The sequence below is a fragment of the Sceloporus undulatus genome, chromosome 2, assembly GCF_019175285.1.
Source record: "Sceloporus undulatus isolate JIND9_A2432 ecotype Alabama chromosome 2, SceUnd_v1.1, whole genome shotgun sequence".
NCBI lineage: Eukaryota > Metazoa > Chordata > Lepidosauria > Squamata > Phrynosomatidae > Sceloporus > Sceloporus undulatus.
In genome coordinates, this window is record NC_056523.1 from 256,202,171 (window position 1) to 256,221,048 (window position 18,878).

Below are 18,878 nucleotides of genomic sequence, written 5' to 3' on the forward strand. Positions count from 1 at the left end.
CAGCCAGCCTCTCTGCTTCAAACCCTCCCAAGAAGGAGGCTGAGAGAGTGTGACCTCGCTCTCCAGAGCCGCTCCAACCACTAGCCCAGGCTGCCTCTCTCGAAGACACCCTGAATTCTAAATTCGGAGGCACTGTTGTGATGCTCTTTTGGGGGCGTCCTCCAGTCCGGATTCAGGGCAAAGCCGAGGGAGCAGGAGGGCGGGGGTCTCGGTGTTTGCAAGGGACCCTGCCCCTCGCCTCTGCTTCCCTTTGGGAGAGTCTCTGGGAAAACTTGGGGCGCTTTTGGCAAACCTCCTCTGAAGAAAGCTGGCCAGGAAAACCTGATGCCAGGCTGGCTTTGGTGTTGCCAAACGACTGGAGAGCGCACAAGACACACACACAAAGTGGGCAGAAGGAAGACCGACTTGGGATTTGTAGTCCATGAGCAAGGGCTCCTGATTCCTGACCAGGCAAGGAAGGAAGCCTATAGACTATAGAGCTGACCTGAGTTTGGACCTGTCACTTGTTTGGACCACAACTCCCAGGACCTCCTAGACAGCATGGCCAGTGCCTGAGGGATTCTGGGAACTGTGGTCTGAAAAAGGGGGACTCTTTGTCAAGGGTTCCCCAGCTCATTTGGCCCAAGAAGGGGGGCATTGCCCAGCAGAGCCAGGGAAAGCGATGGGACTTAAGGAAGCCCTGGCACAGCCACCGGCACAGCCCCATTCAAAACAACGGACTTTAAGATAGTTGTTCAGTGCCTGTACTGCAGCCTCACAACCCACAGTCCCAGCCAGGGGCCCAGGGTCAACTCAGCCTGGCATCCTTCCATAGGTCACTCAAAGGAGTACCCAGCTTGTTGGGGCCAATTACCTTACACTTTGTAAAACCACTTAGAGACTGCTTAGGTGGTATGGAGTGGCACATAAATGAAGCTGCTATTGCTCTTGCAGTGGTTGTTGGGTGCCTTCAAGTCCTTTCCAACTTATGGCAACCCTAAAGCCACGGGTTTTTCTTGGCAAGGCATGCTCAGAGCAGTTCTGCCATTGCCTTCCCCTGAAACTGAGAGAGTGTGGCTTGACCAAGGTCACCTAGCGGGTTTCCATAGCCAAGCAGGATTTGAACATTCAAACAACTGCACCATAATGGCTTGACTACACGTCCCCCGACTGATTTAGGAATCTTATTCCCCTTCTCCTTCTGTTACTTCACTCTGAGGTACCATCCTGGTGCTCTTGTGCCAGAAACCTAAATTACAACTAGAAGCAAAAGAATTGTTCTGTGCAGTCTGTGGAGGACTGACCTTTGGGAAAACAAAGCATCCAGGGAGGAGACATTAAGAGTCACGCTGGACATGTTGGTCTAGGTGGGTGCTTTAGATCATTGCATGCTTTTTGTTTGTTTGTTTGTTGTTTGAAAGAGTCCAAAGCCAAAGGAAAAAGCTATATATACACCCCAGTTTTCTGGAGATGGTGGTTTGCAGATATTAATATAATGAGCTAATAAGTGCAGGAGAATTCCTTTAATAACCTTTTGCACATCCTGGTTAATGTGCCATCAGGAAACATATGAATCTCCCTTTTGGGAAACTTTACAAATTCATAAAAGAGAAGAAAAACTGTGTTGTATTTAACAGTTGAATATAACAGGTCCAAAAATGGCTATGTGAGATAGTCCCTTAAAAAGAGAGACATGGTTGGGACTGTAAAATGTGGGCCACATAGCTATGGGAAGAATAAAGCAGCTTCTAGGAAATAGCCACGATTTTTCAAAGGGAACATTCACCACAGCGCCATATATCTGAGCATCCACAACGGTGACTGTGAATAAAAGAAAACTGCACCCATTATGTGTTCCAGAAATGTGGTAATCTAGAAAATATGTTAGGGCTCTCTTAAAATAAGGGGTGTCCCAGCAACTAATGTTCTTATCTTATGTTAGCCTTATGGCACAGTTAACTACAGATGGATTAAGAGATCTGAAACCTCACCATTGTACTCCATTCTACACACCCCAAATGATTATTACCACAAACATAGCTGGCACTCCTGCATTCTTCTACACCCAGCACTGTGGCATTTGACTCATCTCACTCCAGGTAATGAGGTGTAGAAGGAGTTTTTAAGGGACTTAATAAAGGGAACATCTCTCCTGTCCCCACCACCCATGCATCCTCAGGGGCATAGCTTAGTGACCCAGAGCTTAGGGCAATATGGGCCTGCAAAGCAAATTATTTTTATGTGTTCACAGACTCTGGAGCCATTGTGGGCTGAAAGGCAATATAAAAATATGTTAAATAAATAAATGAGTTAGAAAGTCAAGGTCAAATTGGGGTGGCAGCACCTTAAACTCGGAGCAGAGGTTCAGGTGGTGCTGGTTCCCTTGTGCTTATTATGGAGGCCAGTTTTTCAGCCCAGCAGATGGTGTGGGAGGGCAGGACAAGGACAGGGAGAGTTGAGGTGGCCCCAGTTGGCCCCAAGGCAATGCACCAATGATATCTATACCTGTATTGGTCCTGTTTTAGTCCCAGTTTGCCCAAGGCACAGTTTGACTGGAACTTACAATCTGTGAAGTGTAAAGGCTGATCCAGACTTATTATTACAAGCATTCAATATTCACTCCGATGGCAAATTCAGACATGGAACCTGTCTACAGCCTCAAAACCCAGGTGTGATTTGAAAGCTAAATTCACAGATGAACTGAATATATCAGACAAACTTTCTGTATTCCCAGCTGTTCATCCGCCTACATCTCAGAAGTAGTGAACCACAATCTGTGAACTGTCTGATGGAGTTTATATTTCAGGACTCAAACATGATGTAATTTCATCGCTTTCTTGAACAGCCCTGGGACAAAAGAAACCAATACTAAGGCGGGTTACAGACTGCCGCTTTGCGGCGGTCTCCCGCCGCGGCGGCCTGCTCCGTGAGGGAGCCGTAGCAGCCACACCGCGCGGCTCCCACACGGAGCAAAAAAGGAGCTCCAAAATGGAGCTCCTTCTTGCAGCGCCTCTATGATGTCGCGAGGCGCCGCTGGCGCATTCGCAACGTCATAGGCACCGCGACACGTCTGGACGCTATGCGTCCGATACGTAAACATGGCGGCCCCCATGTGGAAGGGGCACCGCCATGTTGTACGTATGGAATACGTACTAGGGTTAGGGGGGTGCGGAAGCACCGCCCCTTCCTAACCCTAATACGTATTCCATACGTATTTTTTGGCGGTCTGTAACCCGCCTAAGATTACTTAGAATTTTATTCCTAATCCACACGTGCTGAGTCCATCAGGCTTTCTTAGGCAAACAGGGAACTAATTAAACAATAACAAGAGGCTAATCCTAGAACCATTGTGGTGTAATGGGTTGAGCATTGGACTGCAACACTGGAGATCAGGGTTTGGATTCCCTGCTTGGCAATGGAAACACACTGGGTGACCTTGGGTGACTCACACTCAGCCCCAGAAAACCCCATGATAGTTTCACTTTAGGGTTGCCATAGGTCAAAAACTACTTGAAGACACACAACAACAACAACAACAACAACAACAACAAATCTCTCTTTGGCTATTTGGAATCCTGAGATATTGTCCATATAAAGGGTCATTAATAATAATAATAATAATAATAAATTTTATTTTTATCCCATCCCTCTACGCAACACAATCGGGGCAGCTTACAACATTAAAATATATAGTCCATATTCCCCAATTCCATCCCCCTTAAGATACAATTAAACGATTAACAGTATAAAACATAAGCCCTGTGTACATGTATCTGTATATGCCTAGAAACTCCTTCAGACAGATGCCGACCCTTCATTGGCAGAGATCATGCATGAGTAACATCTGCAACAGAATCTGAACTGGGGGCTATCCCTCACTTTCTTAGAAATCCCTTCATACATTCATTACTAAAGTTCAGAAGGCAGCTTTCAACATGGATGACTTAGATCAGGGATAGGAAAATTTGAAGGGATGCACTGAACCCCCAACCCATTGGGGGGGGCCACACTGCTTCCAAAACTTAGCAGTAACTAGTAATTTTACCACTGCAACAAAATTGCCAGCAACTCTGGTGCTAGAGGGTGTCAGTGTAACTTTCTACTGCATAGATCCCTGCCAGTCAGCGTATAGGGCAAAACATTTCTTTCCTATCTGGAAGAGAAAAGAAGAATATGGGGGTGAAGTTGCTTGTTGTTTTCTTGCAGTGACATAACTATCAGTGGCTTGACATTGCCAATGATGAATGGGGGGCATCCAGGCAACAAAAGTGGCTGGCAAACCACATGCATCCTGTGGGTCCCTTGTCCACTCATACTTCCTCTTAGGACCAAGTTCAGCATGATGGAGTGGATATCATATGTGCCCCATTCTCATTTAAAGAAGAGATAGGTCTATTCAGCTGGAAAGGGTTACATAAAGAAGGTGGATTTCCTCACTCTGTTCCACTACGTGTAGCAATGTTCTTGGATTCCATCTTTGATGCCAGGAGTAAGCTGGGTTCATTGGAGAAAATTGCTTTATGGAATGAAGCACAGTGAGGCAAAATGGAGCAGGGAGGGTTCATTCCCCTTGTTCATGTATTCCTTTTGACTTAAAGAGAAGACAGCTTCATTCATATTTTATATGCAGAGAGGGCCGGCAAATTTGTAAAATACATATGTCTGCTCTAATCTAAGTTGGCCTTTAATGGCTATAGCTATAGACACTGGCTGTCTGAACCAGAGGTTAAGAACAAAATGGCACCCTCCAATTCCATGTTGAAAAGCCAAGTGGACTGGCAGCTGAATTATTATTTGACAATGATAATAGGACAGCACCTTACACTACACTAGGAGCTCTTTCACACCGCACTGTTATAGCACTGTTATAGCACTATGATTCCATTTTAACAGCCATGGTTGAATGCTATGGTATCCTGAAATATGTTGTGTGGTGAGGTACTAGAGCTCTTGGCTGAGAATTCTAAATATCCATCCCTAAACTACAAATCCCAGCATTCCACAGGATGTAATTATGGCCGTTAAAGTGGAACCATAGTGCTATAATTGTGAAGTGTGAAAGGGCTGATCATGTAGCAGAGTGTACAAAGCAATATTGCCTGACAGTATTCAACAGTATTATGGGATACACAAGATTGTACCTGCTGGACATGTTGTACTCTGACCAGGAGCAGGCTTACAACTGTCTGTTTAGCATGTCTATACTTTCTGTAGAAATAGAGGTTGTGTGTGACTGGTGTGGTGGATTCCTATTGTGAAGAAAAGAGTGGTCCTGGCAACAGCTTTAAACCATTTCCTTGCCAAAGGCTTGGAAGTTCATTATTTCGGTATACCACACACAGCTGCCTAGTATCATCTTCAGGTGTGCAAAAAACAAGAACAATGTGGCTCATTCAACAAAAAGTTACTGTACGGGGATGCTTCCATCTACAGCAGTAGCTTTGAAGATAGTGATGTGTGTTAATGACATCCGTTTTTCTGCTAGATTCATTAGAAGTATTGACACTGTGCACTAGAAATGCAGGATGACATCCATAGAGTAGAGTTAATGTGAGAAAATGTCATTCCGGATGTTAGTACACATCTCATTTTAATTCTCCAGTTATTCATTTTCATTTTCAGACTAAGGTGGTCTCTGCAGGGATGTTTTTTTCAGTTCAGGCCAAGGGTTTTTTGTTTGTTTGTTTGTTTGTTTTTGTTTTGTTTTTTACAGAGAATACATTATGCTTATCATCAGTTCAGACATTTCCTCTGGCTTCAGTTTAGATAATCTGAAAAGAATGGTGCTGGTATCTGTTCCTCACATTTCTAATTTTTTTTTGTCTCTTGCCATGAAGAAAAAAATTAAAATAATAATAAGTTTACTTTATAAGGTGAAGATTTGACTTCATTTCATAATGCTCCTCAGAACATCTTATTAACCAGTTAGGAACTTCAAAGAGGCCCTAGATTACAGAATTATAGACTTGAGAACCAGCGTGGCATAGTGGTTTGAGTGTTGGACTATGACTCTGGAGACCAGGGTTCGATTCCCCACTCAGCCATGAAACCCACTGGGTAACCTTAAGCAAGTCACATGCTCTTGGCCTCAGGGGAAGGTAGTGGCAAACCTACTCTGAACAAACCTTGCCAAGAAAACTCTGTGATAGGTTCACCATAAGTCAGAAACTACTTAAAGGCACACAACACAGACCAAGTTGGGAGAGAATTGAAGCACTGTGTAATGTAACCCCTTGACATTGTAGAAATATAAATAGCTAAAGCATCCCAATTCCTCTTAAAATATCCCCAGTGAAGGAGAATCCATCATCTTCCAAGGCAGCCCACTGTCAAGGAGCTTTTGTCATCCAGGAGTTCTTCCTAATGTTTTGTCAACATTTCCTTTCTTGTAATATGAAACTCTCTGTTCCCGTCCTGCCTCTGGAGCAGCAGAAAGCAAGTTTGGTTCATCATAAATGACTGAACCTTTGTCAGTGTTATAATTAGAATATTAAATTGTTTTAAATATATCCCATGGTTTGTTCTGAAAGAACCTTTGGATCCAAGTGGAAATAAAGATCACAGCAACCAAATACCCAAACAAGCATAGTGAGTAGTTGCAGTGAAGAACATGTGAAGAACATTGCTCTTAAATATGGCTTCTTTTAAAACCAATTGTGATTACGTACTTGATAATATCTGTCAGATTTATACATAAGCTTTTGAAAAGAATTACACAACTCTAGAAGCCAAGGCAAATAGTAGGTTGTTAAGAAATCTTTGCACTTTCCAAGAATCAATGCTTGGTAAACTATTGTTATCTAGATTGTATTTATAGTCACAAAGATATTGAAAATGGAAGCAAAGGAAATTAATCTGTTTTGGAAAACAATCCTTGTCTAGATTTTAGCATTGCTGTTGGATATTAGACAGGTTATGCATAATAACTCACCAGAGATTAATCCTTATGTGAAGCAACAGACAAGTGTGGGTATCCCTACCCCCTGTCTGCTAATGTTTGCTTTTTTTACTCAAAATGTGCTTGCTTTTCTCTGGTCTAAAAATGGTAATTTGTGGATATGACTTCTACTTATGGCCACCCACACAAAAAAGGAGGAAAGCTGAAATATGTTCAGTATGTCTGTTATTTGTTTAAGTTTCCATGTCGCTATGTGGAGCAGTATAGAATCAGATGGATGTCAGGCGTGCTTCTTTTGTATTTCTCTGAAAAAGGAGCAATTTATGAAATTATCTTTTTTAAAAAAAGAAAGAAAGAATTTTATCTAATTTAGTACAGCTCTGATTCACTCTCCCATTGGGTTGCAGAGTTGATATTTTGTACATAGACAATTTAATTTTTTCATCAAGTTTTTATCTTACTTCTCATCCAAATCTCCCAGGGTGGTGTACAAAGTTTCCTGATGCCCATGTTATCTTGCCATCAGCACTGTGAAGTAGGTCAGGCCAAGTATCAATGACTAGCACAAGGTTGTCTAAAAAAGCCTTGCAACAGAGTAGACAGTTCCAGACAATCTTTCTTGTCCAGCATACCTACAGCTTGGAAGTAGCAACTAATGGTAATGAATTACTTTTTAAAAAATTATTTTCCAGACGCCAGACATCCATATCCATTACAAGCCACTGGCAATTGCTTACTTAATCAGCCTTGATCCACTGGGCCAAATTCTTTTTCTCAGCACTGAAACAAAGATAGTAAATATTTTCTCCAGCAAAGTAATAGTCATTTAGCTGTAGTGTAGTAAAATCAGGGCTTGCAGGGTCAAAGCACCAGCATGTTTTTTTCTGAACAAAGGTAATGCTGAACAAGGACAAGCTGTCACTTCCTCTCATCCTTCTCCTTTCCCTCTGAATTCAGCTGAAAACTGTACCATAGCAGGGAAGGAGAGGTATGGCTTTCCTCAGCAATAATTTCTTATTGTGATCTTTTCCAATTATAATGTAAAGTATTTTGGAGTATCTTGGTCTTGATTTGGGATATATGACTCATTAACCTTTTTAAAAAAAATCTGCTAATGTCAAGATAAAAACTGCTGAAACTGGTTTGTTGACATGGACCGAGGCAACCCTTTGCATTTTTTATTCTCCTGGAGAGTGTGGCTATGAGGAGTCCCATGATGAGCAAGTGCTCTCATAATGAGCAAGTGCACTTCAAAAATTTTCATCACTTCACTATGCTGTCCATTAACTTCCCTGGTACAGTTCAAAATTCTCATATGGCCATAATTTTAAATAGGATCCCTTCCATCTAATATGGCTATTGAGTGTCAGTGATGGATGCTACTGCTTTCAAATTCTACTGTGAAGAGGCTTTATTTATGCCTGCACCCGCCCCTTTTATCTCCAGGTTGGGTGCAGGACAGCCTCACCAGCAGCCCTGCAGCTCCAATCGGGAGTTTTTCCAGACCACGGAGAAGCGGCAAAATGCCGCTTGTCCATTGCACGGAAAAGGGGAGTCCTTGGGACTTCATGCCCCTGGACACCCTGAGAGCCACAGCCCCTTTCTCCCTGGCATTGTTCCCGCAGCCACCAAATGGTGAGCGCCCAGAAAGAGCTCCATTTCAGAGCTCCTTCTTGTGCCACAGCCAGGCCACTGTAAGTGGCCTGGGCGACACAGAGATGTCACGCACACACTGTGCAGTTTGGACATGGCACATGCGTGACGTAATCATGGTGGCACCCATGTAGATGGGAGGCCACCATGATTATGGCAACGCCATGTACTAGGGTTGCGGGGCGTGCGGTTGCTCTGCCTCTGGGCAACCCTAGTATGTGGCCAAGCCAGCGCTTTGCACCAGTCTAAATCGCACCTATGAGAGAATCAGTTTTCTGGGTCTAAGCCAATGAGATACAAAGTGGGTCTTTCCACAAATAAAGCTTCCACACACATGGAATCCCTAACATACACAGAGGTACCTTCTGCATACAGTTATATCCTCCAAATCAGGTGCACATGCATGCATCCAGCCACCATACTGCCTTTATGCTCTCAGATAGTATATGTAGATCAGGGTGGGCAACAGTGAGAGTTTTAGGGGCCAATTTTCTACTCCTGAGTTTCCACCATGGCAGAAAAACAAACAAGGTGTGGAAGTGGCAGACTTTTGGTTTTGCTGCTCCTAAAGGCTTATGGGAGAGGCAATTTGCTTTTTTTGCCTTGTTTTGTTTGTTTGCAGTCTGTTTCATACTAGAAGAAGGGCAGCCTGAAGAGGCTGCAATCCTCAAAAATCCACCATGGGAGACTACGTGCTGTCCCAGGCCTACACTACATAGGTGAAGGGCAAACATCCCTAGGAAGAACCCAGGCCCTGAAAAACTTGCAGCTGGCATGCTCTCAAGTCAGTCCTCCATACTTTCAGTGAATGGGGAAGAGTGAACGAAGTCAAGTCAGCCAGCTGCCCTGTCCTAAATCTCCATATTCCTCTGTCCACAGAGTGAAAGGGCTTTCTACATGTAGAATCATTGCATTAGGAGGGATCTCTGAAAGGTCATCTAGTGCAGCCTTCTGTTATGCAGGCATACACAACCAAAAGCATTCCAGAGAGATGGCTATCCAATCTCTGCTTAAAGACTTCCAGTGAAGGAGAATCCATCACTCTCCAAGCCAGGCCATTGAATTATCAAACAGCTGTTATTGCTAGGAAATTCCTCTTAATGATTTCGAGTGGAATCTCTTTTATTGCAGTTTGAATCCATTCATTTGTGTCCTAGTCTCTGGGGCAGCAGAAAACAAACATCCCTTCCAATATTTAAACAAAACTGTCATGTCACTTTCAGTCTTCTCTTCTCCAAGCTAAACATACTCAACTTCCTAAGATGTTCCTCTTAGGGCTTGGCTTCCAGACCTTTTACCATCTTGGTGACCCTTCATTCCAGCTTGTCATTATCCTTCATGAAGAGTGGTGCCCAAAACAGTACAGTATTCCAGGTGAGGTTAAGCTGAACAGAGTGAGACTATTACTTCCCTCGGTCTGAACACTATGCTCTTCTTGAGTCAATCTAGAATTGCATTGGCATATTTGGTCACCACATGATGCTATTGACTCATGTTTAGCTTGTGGTCTACTAAGCCCCCCTAGATCTTTGTCACATGTACTGTTGTCAAGCCAGGTGACACCCATCCTATATCTGTGCCAGATAAAGGACCAGATTGTATATGCAATACCTTCAGTGTATCTTGGGAGACATACAAATAGAGTAATGTTGCTGGACAAGTTATGTAAGAGGAGGAAGAGCTTGGAGGAAGACAGGTGTGAGTCTTTGGTAAGCCAATGTAGTGTAGTGGTTTGAATGTTGGACTATGAATCTGAAGACCAGGGTCCAAATCCCAGCTCAGCCATGAAACCCACTGAGTGATCTTGGGCAAGTCACATGGTCTCAGTTTCAAGGGAAGTCAATGCTAAACCTCCTCTAAACAACTCTGCCCAGGAAAACTCCATGATAGATTCATCTTAGGGTTGCCATAACTCAGAAACAACTTGAAGGCACACAACAGCATTAGCTCCCAAACCCTCTGCCAGCATGACCACTATATATGAACCCCATATAAGGGAATTTTTGTTTTGGTCCACTTGAAAGGTCTATGAAAGCTCCCACCAAAATAACTTCCTTATATTGAGTTCTGTCCCTTTCCTTCCTAATGCATGGTGTATTTCCCCAATCTGGTTGCAAGCAATTTGTCACTAGTAATGCAAGCTGAAATAATGAAAAGTGACAACACCATGGCATGTATAAGTGTCCTTATATGTTTTTGGAAGCAGAGGTGGAGAACTTAGTGGGAGATGGTCATTTTCACTGCCTTCACTTCACCTATGTGTCTGGTAAAGTCTAGATCTGCTCATTAGTACTAATTAACTGAACATTTTGAATGTCCACAAAATTGTCCTTCTATGCATTATGTCACAAAACATGAGATTACTGGGGTTTTAAAATATGTATACATTAAAAAACCCGTAATTGTTTTCAGACACAATTCTTTAGAGGACAATTTTGTGGAGATGTGTGTATGTCTGGAGAAAGACAGCTAGATGGACAAACAAGCGTGCACACATACACTATGAAATCAGGGACTATAATGCAACTGACTAACGCAATCTCTTTGTGGCTATTTTTCAGGTCTTGCTGTCCATGCAGGATGCTGGCATGCAATGAGTAGAGGAGCTGGAGACAGTTTTAAAGGTGTGTTGTAAGTGGTGTGACTTGGGCTCCCCCTGGTGGAAATTAATTGGAATAAAACTTTTTTCATTTGGAAAGGAAACCTAGATCATGGCTGTGGTCAGCACACTACCCACCGGTATCTTCTTATATCAAGAATATAAAGCAATGGACCCTGTGATACTCTCCCATTATAATTACACTGGAAAGCTTGAACGAGGGAAAAAACTAGGGCTGACAACCATTGCACTTCTTGTCATCTGCAGTTTCATTATCCTGGAGAATCTGATGGTGCTGATTGCCATCTGGAAGAACCATAAATTTCACAACCGCATGTACTTTTTCATTGGCAATCTAGCCCTCTGTGACCTGCTGGCTGGAATAGTTTACAAGGTCAACATCTTGATGTCAGGGAATAAGACCCTGACCCTGTCTTCCCAGATCTGGTTTGTTCGGGAGGGCAGCATGTTTGTAGCTCTTGGGGCTTCTACCTTCAGCTTATTAGCTATTGCAATTGAGAGACATTTGACAATGATCAAAATGAGGCCATATGATGCTAATAAGAAGTACAGAGTCTTCCTGCTCATTGGAACATGCTGGCTTATCTCAGTTTCCTTGGGTGCTTTACCAATCCTTGGCTGGAACTGTATTGGCAACTTAGAAGACTGCTCCACCATTTTGCCTCTCTACTCCAAGCACTATGTGGCCTTTTGCATCATCATCTTCATGGCCATTCTGGTGGCCATTGTAATCCTCTATGCCCGCATTTACATCTTGGTGAAGTCCAGTAGCCGTAACGTCACTAATCATAACAACTCTGAGAGGTCTATGGCATTGCTCAGAACAGTTGTGATAGTTGTTGGGGTTTTCATTGCCTGTTGGTCTCCATTGTTCATCCTGCTGCTGATTGATGTTGCCTGCAAAGTGAAAGAATGTCTCATTTTATACCAGGAAGATGGATTCATTGCCCTGGCAGTCCTGAATTCAGCAATGAACCCCATCATCTACACTCTGGCAAGCAAAGAAATGCGCCGAGCATTCTTCCGTCTTGTTTGCGGCTGTCTGGTGAAGGCCAATGCCACAATGTCTTTGCCAATCCAGCCCACTCCAGATCAAAGTCGCAGCAAATCCAGCAGCAGCAACAACACACAGAAACCAAAGAATGATTACCCAGAGACTAAAGGCTCCTCGTGTACAGCTGAAAAAAATGAATCTTCATTTCATAACGGAAACCTGTGCAAATGAAGTCCACTAGCTCTGCAAGCCAAGGATTATTTTGTGTGGGTTTTTAGACTTTTTGAGACAAATGGAAGTCCTTTTGGTGACATTTTATGCACTTAAATCATGGGGTAGGGCATCCCCCAATTTCTGAATTTCAAGTGCCTACACCTCTAAGTATTTCTTGCTATGAAGTCCTATGAATCCTATGAAACCCATGACGTCTCCTCCTCAGCAACATGATAAGACTTACCCCTCCTCAGTAATCACAATATTTGTGAACATTCTGTGATTTCACAGTTGCACAGATTAATATAGAACAGGGAGAGAAATTCCTAGGCAAATGACATCTATTATATATGTATATATTTGTACATATAAAATGAACCACATGAAATGTTATTGTTCACTCAGAAAGCCAGGTACTGAACACGCCTATTCCCTCTTGTCTGATTTGAAATTTATAGGGAATAGGAAGATTATTTCCATGCTGCATTTCCTTTCATCTAGCTCATTGTTCTCTTAACAGATTGACATTAAAACTATAAATTCAAACATTCTGAGATTCGCTGTTTCAGCAGATAAGTGCCTCAGATGGGATCTTTTTAAAGTCAAAGCAAGGATCTTAAGTGACATGTGCACAGACCGATAGACCAGAAAAATACTTAGGATTTAAGTATCAGTCTTTAGTTATCTTTTTATTTGTACATTTCTGCCAGTTGTGTGGCAAGTGTTTACATTATCTGATGGTATAACCTTGATAGTTTTGTATAATATAACTCTCTATAAAGTAACAAATACTGTGAGCAGGTATGTTTCAAATGAAGAAAAAACCCCACAAAAGAAGTGTTGGAGAAGAGAAGGTATATGCTGTACCAATCCAGTATTCTTTCTTGCAAGTATCAATGCAAACTTCTTGTAAGTGTAGCTAAATATGGCTGTGGTGACTAGAAAGAAGACAATTGTCTATTTTATTTAGACTTTTAAAAATGAGTAGTAATTGCTCACTTCCAATGAATCTCTTTTATATTTTTAAATATAGTTTAGGGTCCAACTTGGAATGCCATGCATATATTATGTATATACATCAATACATTGACTTAAATCAATACATATCTATTTGTTTTACTCCTTGAAAGACATTTTAAAAATTAAGGATCAATTTACATCACTGATGTCCCAAACATAGGAAAAGAAAACTATACAGACATTGGTATGTTCCCAACATACTTCCAACATCATTTGAATCTTAACATTCATTGACAACTGTACCCAGCTCCAATATGAATCAAGTACAGTACATTAGTGATAATTTGGCTAGTGGCTTCTGGGAGCTGTAGTCCAATAAAGGAACTTTTCCAAGCTGATACTTGTAGTACCTGGGATGTCATTCTAGATTCTGAAATGGTTTTGGAGGCACAGTGTGTGCAACATCCACCAATGGAATTGTTCAGATGACAGAATTGCTTCATTGATAGAGTGAGTTTTCCCTTTCCCTAACTGCCTCCTTTATATAAACTCTGTCCTGGAGCAGGTTTTGGGATGATTCAGGGTGCACTAGCACATATCTGTTGCACTAGCACACATCTGTTAAAGTGAAACCAGATGGTTATTTGCAAGATTCTTTTCCTGATTGAGAGATTGTGAAATGTTTACAAAGGCTTTTTGTTTGTTTATTTGTTTGCTTTAAGTGAGATGCTTTCCAGCCAGGCAACTCTGTTGGAAATTTATCTTTAAGGACACAATCCTCAGCATACTTAAGAGGAAATAAATGTCATTGAAATCAAGGGCAAGCAATGTCACAATCTAGCTCCCATGTATTCCTATGGGGATATCTTTTCCCTCCAGGCTAATGTCTATAGCTTATAGCTGACTTGCGTAGTTTTTACTCTTCATTTAGAATCCTTTGAAGAGCTCAGTGCATTGACTTCTGGATCTCTGCACAATATACAAGAGACTGTGTTGAAACTGTGAAAAGAAACCAGGCAGTATAAACTGACAAACTGAATAAAAACTGCTTAAAGCAACACTCTTTCTCTCTCTTTATCAGTACAATAATAAAGCAACATGTTTCATGAGGAGGATGCTTAAACTGTAAATATGAACTGTTCATGGATGTATATGTCCAGTTACCTTTCTTAAGTTATAATGCATAAATGTATTGTGTTATGTTGTATGGTGTACCACTTTAATCATATGAGTATTTTGCTGTGTTTCCTGGCATACTGAAGGTCATTCTTCGCCCATGAGTAATTGCTGTCAACACTGCACTGAGATAGCACATAAGCACTCAGTCTGGGAATGTCCTAACATTTGCATTAAAATTTTGCAAACAGCAGACATGACACAGTGAGTCCAAAGGAAAGCTAACCCAATTCTACCTATGTTTACTGAGAAGTTAAGCTTAGTTTCTCAATATGCAGCAGAAAAGAAATAATGAAACAGTACTTAGATTAAACAATTTATTATGTATAGCTTTGAATGTGAGAGTTGAAAATTAATTTGATCTTATATATCTGCACTGACCTCCATCTCCATCAATCATAAAAGCACATACATAGAAATAATTTGACATTATACTGTATCTCACTAACAGTTTTTCAGACATCATTGAATTTACTCACCGAATCATAGAATCATATAGGTTGATCACATAGGCCCTTGGAACGGGCCTATCATGTTACAAAAGGGGGCGTGATGGGAATGGGAGATGGCATAGAACACTGTTTACCGCACAGGAGAACGCCGACGTTGGAAGTTCTCATCGCATTCCAGAGGGGGCGATTTTCAGGAATGCTTCTAAACCGTTCCTGAAAATCGCCTGCTGGGGAACACATCCAGAACGCGATGGGAACTTAAGGCGGCGGTGTTCTCCTGTGCAGTAAACAGCATTCTATGCCACCTCCCATTCCCATCACGCCCCCTTTTGTAATGCCACAGGCCCATTCCAGGGCCTGTGCATTAAACTAAATAGAGTTGGAAGAGACCACAAGAGCCATCCAGTCCAACCCCCCTTCCATGCAAGAACTCTCAATCAAAGCATACCTGACATATGGTCATCCCTATTTAAAGTGTTAGCCCTGAATTTTATTGCTAGTAATACCTAAATTAGACCCATTGGATCAGTAAAACCTACCTATGTGTTGAATTACCATTCATCAGTTCATTAAAGGGGTTTACTCTGAAACTAACCAACTGGATTCCAGACATGGGATTTACAAATAGAGAATGCCATGGAGATTGTCATTGTTGTCACTGTGAACTCACAGAGACACATTATAATTGGTATCTTCAGAAGGACTCATGTTGTTCTTTTAAAGTTGCCTTTCCCCAACCTGGATATTATTGGATGGAGGTCCAAAACATCTGGAAACTGTCAGGTTGGTAAAGGGTGTCCTAAGAGATACAATCTTATCTTGCATCCTATTCAATTCAGCTTTTTCACTGATCCCTTTTTTTCCTACTACCTCCAACATGTACAGTGCTCACTTGACTTTCAAATGCCTTGTTTATTAAATGTTAAGAAAGAGCGATGTTAAAGGCAATGCAAATATTAATTTCCACTAGTGTAAGTACAGCTACCAAAGATGGAGAATTCTTAACCAGAACTCTTAACCAATGTTTTGAGTACCTCTGAGCATCTGCAGAACACTTTTTCTGTACAACCAAACATGCAAGAATGCAAGAAACATGATCTTCAAAGATCAGTGGTAGAGCACATGCCTTGCTCATTAACGCAATGACTTACTGCAGATTAGATTTTCTTTTTCAGAAAGACAGGGTCTTTAGGCTCCAAACATCAATTGCTTAAAGAAAATTAAATCAACTGTTTTAGAATATATTTCCAATATTTTATTCGATTAAATTAAATAAGCAAATGTTGCAGTAAAGCAGCCTTTCAAAAGCATTTTCCAGTTCCAGACAGATAAAGGGTGTCACCTCTTCAGCCAGTCAGGGATTCTGAATGATGCCAATCCGCATCTAAACACACTGTCTAGCAAGCCCTGCAGCCCAAGGTGCTTATGCCACGCTTGAAAGCACTGTTGGGAGTTTGGAACGAGATCAGTGTGTAGCTTTCCTGGAAGCATATTTCTTGCTTCTGAGGAAGAGAATAAAGGGAAGAGAATAAAGGCTGGAAAGGAAGCACAGCAGGCAGGCAGTTCTGTTCCTACATTCAAACTGTAAAAAGGAAAAGTCAAGGCTGTCAGCATATCTTGGAATACTGGCAAAGTATTTGGCAAAGAGCAAGAAGCCATCTGGGTCAGGCCTCTGCCCAAAGCTGGGTCTGTCCACCCATCAATTTCTGCACAAGCCACAGTCTGCTAGCCGGGAGGAACAGCTGTACCACAGAGAGAGGCTTTCAGGGGAATGGCTCTGAATTATTTCTACAAGCCAAGCCACATATTGGAAAAGGAGGCAAGAAACAAATCTCAGGCCAGCAGACTATCAAACATGCATGTGTGAGTGTGTGTGCATGCAATTCCTTTCCAACTTTAAAAACAAGGCACACAGACTGCAAAGAAATTGGTTCATACTAGCCAACTTGCCATGATTAAAATTCCACCCAATACTGGCTTGTTGCTATTTTGTGTCATCTGCAACTTTCTCCTCCCATAACACCCCTGGAATCATGCAACATCATGGTATGGCATTAGAGACGGAGACAACTTCTGAAGGGAAGTGACAGCCATTCATTTTCTTGAAAGCCTCCTTTGAATAGGGCCTCTTTATGATGAAGCACCATTCTGGGAACATTCAGGGCTTTGGGGTAGGGATTGTTACCACTTTTAAAAGTTCTACTGTGGCTGATTGGTGCAACATAAGCCCTCAAAACTTGGAAGAGGATTTGATACCCTCTCCTTGACTAAACACACTAGCCTTCAAATAGTGTGAATTTGGGAATGCCATTTCACTTCAGTACAACTTGACCCCTTAATTCTTATTAAGCATATAAAATAGCCCTAGGCACAAAGGCCACTGATTCACTTTGAAGCCCATTCAGATCTGGTCTCAGTTCATTCTAAACAGATTTTGATTCAGCTCAACCCAATCTGGATCCCAAGTTCTAATCAAGATTCAGAAATCCACCTCACCTTTAACTTGAACTGGGAAACCAACCCCATCACCTGCCCACTACTTTTCCACACTTGAGCATACAATTTGGAGGGTATTAACTATCAGACAGGAACTTTCAGGAGTCTTTGTGACTTGTTTTTCAAAAGAGCAAGAATAAAAATAATTGTTCAAAGCTACCAACTGCTCTGACTTGCCATTTCTAATCACAGCTTTTGTCATGGCACGGTCCCTCTGGTTCTGGTGAATGAATATTCAGCCTAGGTTGGGGATCTCCAAACTCTACATCTGATGAACTGCACCACAGAGGAGCAAAGGCAGGAGATGCATCTAGCATGATATGGCAGAGACAGGCAGGCAGAAATGCTTTAAGAATCAGTCTTCAGGTACTTCTTGGCCAGTACTCTGGTACTAAGATGATAAACACAGGGCTTGAGTCAGCTAAGTGTTAAAATTTAACTAATGACCAGCTATGATCAGTATACAGAAATAGCAGTCTTCAGTTCAACTGTTGAAATTCAATAATGCAACATAAGGAAACAGGGCAGGAAGGGATGAAGCTTTACCAGCCATCTAACTGAAGCAGTTCCTCCTAATGAATCCCCCTTGTTGCCCACTAAAGCATTTCATGTTCAAGACTATCAAAGCAAAGATGGACTAACAAAAGAACACTGGAGAATGGATAGGTTTGATCCATGATGAGCACTTTGATTCCATTGTAGCTGCTATAAGTCCACCCTTCAGATTCCTGGAATTTGTAGTTATGTGAGATATTTAGAATTCTCTGCCAGAGGGCTCAAAACTACAATTTCAGTATTCTACAAGATTCAGCCATGACAGTTAGAGCAGTAGCAGAGCTATAATTCAGTAGTGTGAAATCTTTGCAAAATTGCAACACTCACAGAATTTTGAGTATCTTTCTTACTTTACTTTATCTACATTCACAGGTAGCAATACCATATACAGCACATGATATATTTTGGATTTCATTTCCTGGATCTTACTTGAGCTTTACTTAACTGTATTAAATGTTCCTTTCTTAACAGTGATGTTTGGTTTCAGTAAAGTATCCACTGGCTGGCATAACTACTTACCATTTTCATAAACTGAGGGGTATTCCTGCTTTAGTACCACTGATTTTACTAAAAACTAGAATGAAAATGAGCATTGTGGCATTTGTTTGTGAGAAGTATTCCTTTCAGGACTGAAATTCGTGCTTGCTGAAGGGGCTGAGTTTTGTCACTTTGGTTACAACACTTGTGAGAATCTAAAATTTCATAAGCATGGAAAGCACCGCTTACACATAATTATAGCCACAAAACATTTTCCTGTCTAAATTGCCTTATGCATATATATGCAATGCAATAAGTGGAAGGAATTCTGACATCTTAACAGCACACTACACTGATTAGAGGAAAGGCAGAGAATGTCATTCTATGGAGAGACAGCAAAGCTCT

The 18,878-nt window shown here is 41.7% G+C and overlaps 1 protein-coding gene across 2 annotated transcripts in view; it reads left to right on the top strand.

Moving 5' to 3' along the window:
- S1PR3 (sphingosine-1-phosphate receptor 3) overlaps nucleotides 1-12,375 on the top strand; it is a 12,736-nt gene extending 361 nt beyond the window's left edge. The window contains exons 1-2 of one of the 2 annotated variants that reach the window (XM_042448124.1): nucleotides 7,484-7,535; nucleotides 11,092-12,375. In XM_042448124.1, the coding sequence (XP_042304058.1) occupies nucleotides 11,242-12,375 (1,134 nt within the window). In that variant the 5' untranslated portion in view covers nucleotides 7,484-7,535; nucleotides 11,092-11,241. Of the gene's footprint in view, nucleotides 1-7,483; nucleotides 7,536-11,091 lie in introns of those variants that run through there. The other variant, XM_042448123.1, reaches the window with a different exon arrangement.
- Nucleotides 12,376-18,878: the final 6,503 nt, after the last annotated feature.